Raw genomic sequence first — 12,045 nt, 5'->3', positions numbered from 1 at the left:
AAGGCATTGGCATTCTTTGGCAAGCCCAGTGGAGGGCCACCAAGATTGTTATGGGGCTGAAGCATGTGACGTACAAAGAGTCTGAGAGATCTTGGTTTGCTCAGTCTTAAGAGAGGGCAAAGGGGAGAGCTTACTGTTTTCACAACTACTGCTTTGGAGGCCGTAGAGAGAGAGGATGGAGCCAGGGTCTTCTCAGGAGTGCATGAGAGGCAATAATCATAAGTTGAAATGTGGGAAATTCTGATTAGATATAAGGATAAAAATGTTTAACGTGTTGTTTGCCAACTGTTGAGACAGGATCCCAGAGAGGCTGTGAAATGTTCAGTCTTCAGAGATATTTGGATCTCTACTGGATAAGTCCTTGGACAGCCTGCTGTAACTGGACCTGTTTTGCACAGGAGATTGGGTTAGACGACCCCCAGACGTTCCAACCTGTGTGATTCTGTGATGACTTTAGTTTGAAATTCGAAGATGAGTAAATGTTATTATAAGGGATTGCACTTAATTGCAATTAATGACAGAGATGGAATCTCATTCAGTTTGTGCTGCTTTTTAGGTTTTGCTCTATAGTCCACTTAAGCCAAAGAAATGGTACCTGAAGTTACCCCTAGTGTCTAGTTCACATCACTAGGAAATGGCTTAGAGTAGGTGTTAGTTATTCCTGTACTCTCATTTAGTTTAACCTGCAAACTGTTTCTAACTATTCTTATGTATTTAATTTTCCTTTATGTTTAATTATGCAATGAAAAAAGATGTTTCATGGTTTTAGTAGATATGCTAAAATCTGTAAACTATTATGCAGGGCAATAAGTAGGGCTTACTGATGTTATGAAGAATTAATCTGTAAAGAATGATACAGGAAAACTATTAATACATAGTTGATAAATATTTAATTATCTATTACTGTACTCTGAAAGGGACGGTATCTTTGAAGTAAGCTTTGGTGAAATTATTGTTCAGCGAAATGGCTGTAAGTCCAGTGCTGTTGCAGTTATTGCCAGAATTTAAGCAGGTCATTAGCTGGCAATTCGAACAGTTAATAATAAATAACTCTTAAAGTTTTGAATTGCTTCATTTTACTCTGAATAGTTGGTTTCAGCAGTCCCTCTGGTGCCAAACAAGGAGAAGGGAGGGGAGTCCCAGAATCTTTTAGTAATCAGAGGTAACAATTCAGCAGTCATAAATCCAAAGCTCTGCACCTCAGGATACACAGCTTTAAGCCCTGCATTGTCCTGCTCCATTTGACTAAAAGTTACTAAACTCTTCGCTATTAGCAGATAGTGTACAACTATTATATAGTGATTTCTATCTGTGGTTTATTAGCCAAGTTTGTCTTAGCTTAGCTTGTCCGGTCCACATATCCACCATAAACAAAATTAAAAAAACTCTACCACCCTTGAAAATGAAAACCATCCTGAAACAAAATCATCCTGACAATAGAAATCTACTACAACAGAGATAATTATACTGCTGAGCTACTAGATTATTGCCTTTGCTGCAATGGGGATAAGTTCATGTAAGAAATAAAATGAGTTTTAAAATAACTTGTAATAATATTGTTCTGAGTTTTGAGAAAATGAGAAATGATTTGTCTAATATCTGAAACTGTATACTTAAACTAAATATGAAGCACTTTAAAGGATATTTTTAAAATGAATATTACATGTATAGAAATTATATATTGATATCTTAAAATTAATAAATAAAATCATAGTTTTTTGAAGAATGTTGGACTGTAAAAGTTAATAAAGCATATTAGCTAATATTTTAGCACTAAATATTTTAATAAGGTGTTAAACTCTTAATTTCCTTGGTAGACAGTCCAAGGAAGCAACTTTGTTTTTTATTTACCAAGCTCTGTATCTTGTATCATTTGGATTTGTAATACTATTGTGATGTTGCTTGTAAAAGTGTTTAGAGGTTTTAAAGAGCAAAGCTTAGCATGCAGGTTTCATTATTGATAAACATTAAAGTTTTAAGATCCAGCAGGAAATACTATGTATTCTTAGGATTATAATCTTTGCTAGTCTGCTTGGTCATAAATTATAAATGTCTCCTGAAATATTGATCGATTCCATTAGAATCAGAAGGCCTTGTGAGTATTGGGCTACAGGTTGATACCATCACTACATTAGCTTAAAGTGAATATCAGTGTCATTCACAAAGCTCAAATTCAATCTTGATGCACATTTACCTTGTTATATGAAAGACACTGGGAAGAAATATTACACAGTGCAGAAACCCTTTGCACTGGGCTTTATTTGAAGTAAAACTTAGCTGTGTTTTCAATAGCTTAGTTTTTACTTAGGCTAATTGCTCTTAATGTTATAAAACCAAACTGTACAGGTGCCAAACAAATTTTAGATATATAAAGAAACGTGATCAAATGCTTTCTGAGGTATTTGATTGGGAAGGAATAAGAACAATTATTTTAGGTAATTTCAAGAGGTGCACATATCTCTCAAAACCAGAAAACATTTTAAGGAGTCTGCACTTAAAAAGGATCTTAAACTTATTTAATCTTCCAGTAAAGAGCTAGCTTTGTCAGGTGAGTTTAGTTTTGTCAAATGTGTAATTGTATAGCTTAATATCCCATGCTAAGTCACATACAAGTTAATAATTTTTTTTTAGAATTAATTATGTGTGAGGAAACTTCTTTTTTTCTAGAAAGCCTGTTTGAAGTTTATTACACTTAGTTAATTCAGGATGCTAAACCCCCACTTTTCCATTGTGAAAGACGACTGGCAGAGTTTTCAATCTTTGCATGTAATCCCTTATATGCTGAAAATGTTAATAGCTGCTTGCAGAATAGTTGTTAATTCTGCGAATACATAAAGGAACAGAATTCCTTTCATCTTCTTTACTTAGTGTTTTTTGACGCACGGTGCCTTGAGAACCGAACATTTTAGAGGTAACTGGTTTGGGTAGACTGGGTAGAATCTTGGCATTGAGGAAGCCTGGGATGCATAATTTAAACTAAATGTGTATAAAATAACATCTGCTAGTTCTGCTACAGGTAGGTTATACCACAATTTTTTATATCTGTAAGATATTACTGACAAGTTTCCTACAACAGGGTTGTGTTGCTGTTGATGCTTGGTGATGAAAGTTGCATTTAAAAATGATAAGATAGGCTCCTTATCTAACTTGGATTAACAAATAATTTTAAAAAGATCAAGGGAGATTTATTTTGTTAATTTATTTTCTGCCAAATCTTAATAAATAAATAAATGCTATAGAATACAATTTTCAGATCCTCTTAAATTAGCTATTTTATAAATTAGAATAAATTTCTGTGATAAATCAGATTAAAATTGGGATGTTGTGTTGTATAGTTTGCAAAAAAAGAAAGGTCTATTGCCGGTTGTAGACTGGCCTGGTGGACTGAAAATATCAGTGACAAGCTATTATACAAACAGTCTCGCACTAAGTCTTGAACAGATTTTAAAAGTATTACTTATTCTTGTATACTTAAAAATCGGGCAATATTTGGGCCCTTGTATTTTGTACTTAAAATTTCTTTGAAGGATACTGCAGAACTTGCAGCTGTGATGAATGAGACTCCAGGTAGAGTTGGTGGGTTCAGGAGTATGTAGGTAGTTGAGTTGATTGGGGACTAAATGTTAGCCTAACACTTCCAGGCACAGGATGCTTGAACACCTGCAGATGGGCCCTGGGGACAGTTGCATATTGAGGGAAAGCTTGCTTTGATCAAGTTTTGTGTATATTTAAATTCTTCGGGTTGGAAGCATGAATGATCTTATCTCTAGAAAGTTATTCCTTCATTTTGTTTGCCTTTAGAGCTTAAATTCTTTGGTATTGCTAGATGCTAGACTTCTTTTCAGTGTCCTGCAGGTATGTTCAATTTTAAAGAACTGCATGAATAGCCAAGAGCTAGAGCCTACATGCAAACATTTGACAACTTAATATTTAGATTTAACATGAAACATAATTTAGATGCAAATACTTGTAAATCAAAACTCTTTGAAGATGGAATTGACTCGTGCTCTCAATAATTTAAAACTGGGAAGGTTTGCTAGTATTAACTTACATTCTTGAATTCATTCAGGAATTATGTTCTTGAATTTAATTCATACAGGTGTCTAGCATCTGGTAATCATTATATATTATAGTTTAGCTTGTCAATGAAAAACACTTCTCAATGAATTCTGCAAGATATGTTTCACAAACTGTAAATGTATTTTCCTGACATAAGGTAGAGAAGGAAAAAAATTAATGCTGATGTTTTTTACTTGCCTTGTTTCAGTAACACTAGTTCTACCTATTTTTGTTTAAGTGGGAAATGAAGTGTGCCAGTATGCTACTTTATAACGATGCCTTTGTTTTTCTGTGTTTCCTTCTGATACACTTGCAAGAGAAATATAGAGGGATGCTTATGCAGATGGAGAGAAGGGAAATTGAGTATCAGGTCTAAATTTCATGTGCTGAGTGCATACGCCTGCTCCCTAAAGTGCTTGTAAAACTTTCTTGAAACAGAGAGGTGAAATGAGGTAGATTAATAAAATAAAAAAATTGTGAGAGATTGTAACGATACTTGCTGTCTGTAATTATCCCTTTAACTCTTTTCAGTTTGGAATAGCACACCTTTACTTAATAGCCCTGTGCTCAGATTTTAATAATTGAAGTTGATCAGAGGCGATTGGCCAGATGCAGTAGTCTAATAAAATGGTTGTAAAAGACCATCTCCCTTAAAGTTGTTTTAGGTCTCTCATTTTACCTCCTGCTGGACAAATTGCTTTATGGGGCAATGTTAAAAGAAAAACATGAATGGCAAAATCCCTACTTCTTGTCTTTTTATGGAGACAGAAGCTGCTACCTAGCCTTGAGGGAAAAGAAATGTTTATAGGAAAATATAACTAAGTCAAATTTTAAATCGTTCGACTTCCTTGCCTCAGATGTCTTCTGGGTTCTGTGTTTCCCAGAATTCCTTTAACAAACAGTCTGTTATTTGTCTAAAAGAAGAACGCTCTTTTAAAGACTCTTTCAACTCTACACCAGTTTCAGCAATGAATGGAATTAGGAATACAGAGTTTGCTTTACAGCTTTATTGGCACAAAGGCTTCCTTCCGCATTTGTTTCTTGCATAATCGAGGGGGAGACAGACTTGCATCCCCTTTTCTGTCTTTGTAGAAAGAAATCTTTTTTGGAAGTGAGGAGGGGAGGACACAATATTATGCAGCACAAAAACATCACTCAGGGCTCCTAGTAAATTTCATGAAAAACAGGAAGGCCTGAAATTTCATTTAAAATGTATTTAGAGAAAAAGCCAGAACAATGAGATATAAATGTCTGGGTTGAGTGGTTATTCAAGATACTGACTTTTTAATTGCTGGCTGTTATCCAGGTGGAGTTAGTTCTTAAACTTCCTTTGGTTTAATTACTTTAATTGTAGCAAGTGCTTAATTCTGCCCAGTACAGTGCCTGACTCCGTAATTATTTTCCACAGTCTACATTTTTTTTCCAAATGAGAGGTGCAAAGTATTTATTATTGTCACCAAAAAGCCAGTAGATATATTTTTTCAGAGTTTAAAGGTAACAAACTATAGAAATTGTTTGGGTGCTTAGCTCTTGTGAATGGGAAATATTAAATTTGAGTGGGTAATTCAGTTCACTGTTCTCACTTCCAATTTTAGATATGGTTTGGACTTTACTGCTATAAATTAGAATTTTTTAAATTCCCCCCCCCCCCCCCCCCATGGGTCAGGTTTAGAGGTACAGAAGATGCTTCTAGGTTTTTTGTTTATGGGTATGTTTGCCTATTGGCTTTCTGGATATGTTTTTGCATTTATGTTGGGTCCTTGGTTAAAAGAGTCTTTTTAACCAAGAATGACTTCTTTTTTTAAGAATGTTTTCTAATTTAACACTGAAGACTGAAATAGTAAGAGACAAATTAGAACACGGTTTAAGTTGTATGCACTCGTGCTCAGGCATTTTATGTCTGTTGCAGTTTGCGGACTGGAATGAGAAGTCATACATACTCTTGCAGTAAGATTGAATTTAAGTAGGTTCGCTCAAATGACGGGGGTTCCTCTTGCCCCTCTGTCAGGTGTCTGGACTAAGCTGCTTGTACCAGCTCTCTGCACAGTCAGCAAAGGGACTTTGAATCTCAGGAAGTGCACCTGTCTCTCCCTCATGACCTAAAAGTGATCTTGCACTTAACTGCTCAGAGTTTGTGACATGAAGCAAACTCCAGATATCTAGCAGTGTTGTGCGCACATGTGTGTGCACATGCATGTATATGTCTAGGTAGAACTGCTGGGATGGAAGGGTTTTAAAATTGACACAGTAAAAGAGATCATTACTGAATATTATCTAGAAACACTCTTTGTGCGGAGTTCAAAGCAATCTGATGATCTTTGGTAACTTCTTACAAAACTTGGATATATTGTTTCATATGTTGACTTGTTCATGTCACTTTCTCTTACATGGGAATTTCCTGAAGTTTAAGGTTGCCCTTCTTCAAAATATCTGACAATCATAGAGTAGCTTTCTTGTGTAGACAAGTGCACAATAATTTCTTACATTAACTATAGCTACCCATATTGATGGTTATTTAAAATGACAGAACTCATCAAAACTGTTCTTAGTGCTAGGATTTTAAGAAGTGTTTGCAGGATCAACCTTTAGTCTTTCTATGGTTCTGCTCTTATAAATGCACAGAGTTTTCTACAATGCTGTGGTGAGGTTAGAGCCTAGGAGAAGACAATTCCTTTTTATTCCAAGTTTTTAACTAAAAACTTGTTCACGTTTAGACAAAACTAAGATCTTTAGAAGAGTTTCATGCGTAAATAGACTAACAGCTTAATGAGAGTGAACAAATTTGGGAGTGGGTCTACTAGGAACATTATTTCATCAGTGCTTCAGTGGGAAAAGTGCATTTTCCTGGTATGCTTTGAGTTTTCCCTGGCCTGTAACCTGGTTGATTACCAGCCTGACCGTATATTTTGTTGCTGTGCAATCTTAAGAGATAAAACTAAAGACAGTGTAGCTGTAGGAGCGGGTGGAATGGAATGGGAAATACAGAGGGAGATTATTTAAAAAACGATAAAGTAATTGAAGGTATGGGTTCAACTAGATATGCGTGGTCTTTTCTCTAACTGAAAGACTGTGTCAGTGTTGCTGCTGTAGGTCTGCTCTCTGTCAGTACAGAGACTGGAATCCTGACCTGAGGTGGGAGGGAGCGTTGTCTTCCTGGTCCTCTGGCTTGCAGAAGTCATGAGATGAGGCTGAGGCTATCTGCTCGCTCACCTCTCCCCTCCATCGCAACTCATTTACAGATCAGCTAGATCCAGTCCAGCCAAGATGGAATGAAGAAGATAAAGATTTCTGTGTAAACAAGTCTCCCCAAGGAAATAACCTGCTGTCTTCGTGCTTGTCTTGTTGAAGATTGATTGATTTTGTTTGGTCAATGTCTCTTAAAACCTAATGTAGATTTTTTTTTTCTTGTGTGTGTTCTTTTTAGATTGGGGCATATGATCAACAAATATGGGAAAAATCAGTAGAACAAAGAGAAATAAAGGTAATACAATATTATAGCATTTAAAGGTTTTGGTTTTGTTGGGGGTTTTTTTGGCCAGTTATCAGCAGTGCTGTCCGTGGTTGTTTATGCTGATGTAATTTACAATGTATGCGGTGGTATTTAATACTGGTAAAGTAAAACTAGACTTGTGGAGTGTAACCGAATGTAACTGTCGTACTGTGCTCTATTTTATGTAATTAATAACTCTGCAGCATTTAGTGTGCTGCATCTTTCTGTATCTCAGTACGTTTGGTGGTGTGTTTTTTTTTTTCTTTTCAGTTACCTTAAGCCAGGGGTTAGTTGTTTTAGTACCTCTGTCTTTCAGTTTTCTTTGTGATGAATTCTAATGTCAGTTATCTGAGCTCTCTTTACTTTCAGTTAGTTACCTTATACCTGCAGTTTACTTTTCCTCCTTTATGATGCTGTCATTGTTTTGTACAGTTTATTAGACTGGTAAGTACTTCAGGCTTTGTTTCCCTGAACAAGCAGTTTAACAGCATTCTTTGGATTTTGGTTTAACTAACAGTGCCATCAATGTCTGCCACGTTGCTAAACTGTTTTGGAGAAAAAGAAATCAATCCTATACGTAACAGATTTATGGATTGTATATTATGTCGTACTCCGTACGTTAATTTAATTAACGTTTTCTTGCAATTAACTTTTTTCTTCAAATACCGCACACAAGAAATACGCTGCTGCTGCATGAGTTTCAAGGCATTGCTAATTCTTAACGTTAGCAAAACGTGCCTTGCTTCAGTTTCTCTGCGTGGTTTTTTCCTCTCCCCAGTACGCAAGTAGCGAAGCAGAGTGTGCTAGGCGGACGCACAAACCGCTACTGCTGACTTCGAACTACAGGGCTCCCCGGTTCCCCCACAAAAAAATCTCCAGACGAACTTTTAAGTGGGGGCTGACGGTGTTTTTCGAAGTGCTTCTCAACCCGAGGCCCGCGTCTCGGCGCAGCTGCAGCACCCCCCCCACCCCGCCCCACGGCTGGCGGCGCGCCCCGGGCCGGGCCGGGCCGGGGGCAGGCTGCAGCCCGCCGCCGGCACTCGCCCGCCCGCCGCCGCCGCCGCCGCCGCCGCCTTGCCCCGCCGCCCTCCCGGCCTGCCCTCCCGGCCTGCCCCCGCCCCGCCCGCGGCTGCTGGGCAGAGAGCCGGGCGGCCGTGGCCGTGCCAGGCGGCTCGGGCTGCGGGGAGGTGCCTGGCGGGCCCCGCCGGGAGCACGCCTCCGGGCGCCGCGCCAGCTGCAGCCGGGGCGGGTGCCGCTCCTGCGGGCGGGAGCCTGCCGCGGGGGGAGCGGCTCTGGGGCTGCCGCTCGCCCCAGGCGTGCGGAGGGAGAGCTTCCAGAAATCTTCCCGGCGACCAGGACGACTAATTTCAAACGGGGACCCTAGCGCGTCGCGTGTTTTCAGGGTCCTTTCCACCACCGTGAAAGCCGGCCGGCCGCCCTTACGGCAGGAGTTCTTGTAACTGCTGTCTGATAGGACACAATTTGCTGCAAATAATGCCTTGTGCGCACGCGAAATGCATCTCGTTTGGCTCAGGAGCCCAGTAACTAACAAATTAACGATGGTGTCTGTATGAGTGCGTGTTGACCGAGTTTAGTGTAATAACGGTAACGCTGAAACAGACTGCCAAGGTCAGGTATTGCACATGAGCGCTTTAATCTCAAAGCTACTATGGTACTGTTTATAAACGAACTCTACTAAAATCTAAAGAAGCGTTATTTTGTAATAGAAAATCTGTTTCTGATTCTATAGATTTATAGTGTAGTTAGAACTATAATAGAATCTATTAAGATTAATTGCAAAAGAATTTTTACAATAACAGCAACTGTTCTTAAGCATTTTTATTTAAAATTTATTTTTGCTGTTAGTTAGCTGAAATGTGTTTGGTGCTGAATAGGAATTATATGAACTAACTGGATGGGCCTGAACAGTATGAAAACGCTATGAATATTTTTTTTTTTAATTACCCTTAGTTTGAAACACTGCTGTTTTTCTACATATACATAGCACAGATATTTGTGATGCATTAAGAGAGTGGAGAAATTGCTTCTGGAATTCTTTCACCACGTGTGGCAAAAAGTAGAATGACCAATTCAGTGTAGTCCATGGACACTGAAAGCATTTGAGATTTGACCAATGGCATTTTTAAAGAATGTGTTACCACTTCTTTTCCTATGAAAGATACATCAAGTTATACTATTGACTTCTTTTTTGCAGAATTCTTTCATTAAAATGAAAACATAATTTTAGCCACAGTGGTAATTTTTTCCTAGGATTGTGCATGTGTTTCCAGGGGGTTATTTCTTCTAAGAGGCATATACAGCTTTATTTAGACTTTCAAGAAAAATCTTGTGGCCCATAAGCAGTAATACATTTGAAAAATTATTATATCATTCAGCATTTTATTTTTAAGCTTTAGCTCATTTTATGAAATAGAATGGCTCACTTGTGAAAGATTTCACAAGGATCTGTAGCTGGTTCTAGAGCTATAATAATTTCCATTTCTAATTATGGGCTTGTTTTCTCATTCCATATAAAATTACTGCAGTTTTAAGCGCTGCAAAGAGCTTAACGTGCAAGAATTTTACAGAACAGCAGTCTGAAGTCTACAATACAACTGGTTTTCTGTATTTGTCATCCTCAGAGCACATTTTGTCCTATCTGTGTTTCAGTTCTATGTATTACTTTTGTTTTGTTTCAAGCAAACTCTTATTTTTCTAATAGACACAACAGGTGATGACTATATATCTAGTTCATTGTGAACAGTTTGATTTTTTTGTATTTTTATTTCAGCATGAAAAATAAATCCAGTTGAATTTAGATGTGAGAAATATTTTGAGCTGCACTCTACCTATTTGAACAATTTGCTCGATATTGTTCTTATGAAGACTACACTACCAGATTCCACTGATCTTTCTTTCATTGATAATTTCATTTTTATGCTTTCATCTGAATTTAATGTTTACATTTAAGTAATAAATGTTTTTATACCTGTACAAAATATGACAACGGTGGAAATCTACAGTTCACCAATGAATTAACTGCTTTTTGAATTAAAACAATTAAACCACTTCCATCATAATTCCATTTGTACTGGAAATATTTTTTGAAATATTATATTTTACTCTGTATGAATTGTACTCTGTGGAATCATTATTGGCTGATGTGACCAAGAGCCTAATCTAAAGGGATCAGAATAAACTCACAGCTGTCTCTGAGACTTGAGAGTACAGCATCACATTTTAGCATTAAAACAAACTTGAAAGTTTTGCAAGATAGTTTGGCTCTTCAGTGATGGAAGATTCTGTTTCTAAAAGACAAAATAAGCTTGCTTTTTTTTCCTGTTGCTTTCCTGTTGTGTGGGGTTTTTTCTCCTCTTTTTAATAGGCTAATCTATATTCAGTATTAAGAAAAATTCAATACTTTTCTAGCATTTGGATTTCTGACAGTGGAACTTGCTGATTAGTGGCTCTTGCATTACAACATGATGTGCTATCTAGGTTTGGAATTAAGGAGTTGCCAAGTAAGCATTTTGTGAAGTTTAATTAGACATCTAAGGAGAAAAGAGGTTCAGGAAAGTAATTTTTTGCAAAAGTTCTGAAAACCTAATATACATGCATTACTAATTCTTGCAAGCGTGTGCATATGTTGTTCTGCATAATCCCAAGCCATGGGAGATGAGTGTTTGGTGCTTAACTATGTTTGAAAAATTACCTAATGGGTCAGTAATTGGTTGGGTTTTGTTTAGATTGTAAAGTGTGTAAAAGGCATTTACTGTGCCTTGTTCCCTGGAATGTTTATTTTATAGTACTTGAAATCTATGAAGTTGACATATTTGTCTGAATTTTCAATAGCAGTATAGGTTAAATACAATTACTGACCACATCGCTATTTTTTCTTTTGTAATGCCTGTCATCTGCATGAATGTATTTTGATAATATTTGCCTATTGTAGGGTTTGAGAAACAAACCAAAGAAAACAGGACATGTGAAACCAGACCTCATCGATGTCGATCTTGTAAGAGGTAGGTCCTGAGCTAGAAAAAGCTGAATTTCTCAATATAAAAATAACTGCATCCTGTGTCTTGTAACAAGAGTGTAAGTATTAAAAAAAACAAAACCAAAAAAAAATCAACCCTATGTAACTCCTCGCTGAAGACCATGGATAGGAAATACTGTTAAAAGATGACCTCTAGATTAAACTGAAGGCTTAAAAACTTGATTTCAATTTTGTTGTCTAGAATTAGATTTTGAAAAAAAGAACTGCATGGATTGTCATGGATCAAAGTTTTGCAGTTATTAGTTCAGAGATCTCCTGTTGCCATGCATTCAGACATCTTCCAAATCTTCTGACATCTAGAGGAAAGGTTATGTTGAAATTTCTGGAGAGCAAAAATTGTACAGGCCTTGAATATTTCTTGCCTGTTTTAAGAAACAAAACAGCAACAGAAGGTCAGATGATACGAGACTTCAAAAAGTCTTTATTTAGTCTTAATTTA

General features: G+C 37.2%; 1 protein-coding gene across 7 annotated transcripts in view; it reads left to right on the top strand.

Moving 5' to 3' along the window:
* PHTF2 (putative homeodomain transcription factor 2) overlaps window positions 1–12,045 on the top strand; it is a 71,828-nt gene that overhangs the window by 21,987 nt on the left and 37,796 nt on the right. For 5 of the 7 annotated variants that reach the window (XM_030014754.2, XM_030014747.2, XM_030014748.2 and 2 more), the window contains exons 3-5: window positions 7,484–7,540; window positions 7,982–7,993; window positions 11,502–11,571. In XM_030014754.2, coding sequence (XP_029870614.1) covers window positions 7,484–7,540; window positions 7,982–7,993; window positions 11,502–11,571 — 139 coding nt within the window. The remainder of the gene's footprint in view (window positions 1–7,483; window positions 7,541–7,981; window positions 7,994–11,501; window positions 11,572–12,045) is intronic. The other 2 variants (XM_030014751.2, XM_030014752.2) reach the window with 1 other exon arrangement.

The sequence above is a fragment of the Aquila chrysaetos genome, chromosome 5 (assembly GCF_900496995.4).
Source record: "Aquila chrysaetos chrysaetos chromosome 5, bAquChr1.4, whole genome shotgun sequence".
In the NCBI taxonomy this organism is placed as follows: Eukaryota; Metazoa; Chordata; class Aves; order Accipitriformes; family Accipitridae; genus Aquila; species Aquila chrysaetos.
Note: the sequence above shows the minus strand (reverse complement) of the source record. Positions and strands in the feature narration are given on the sequence as shown.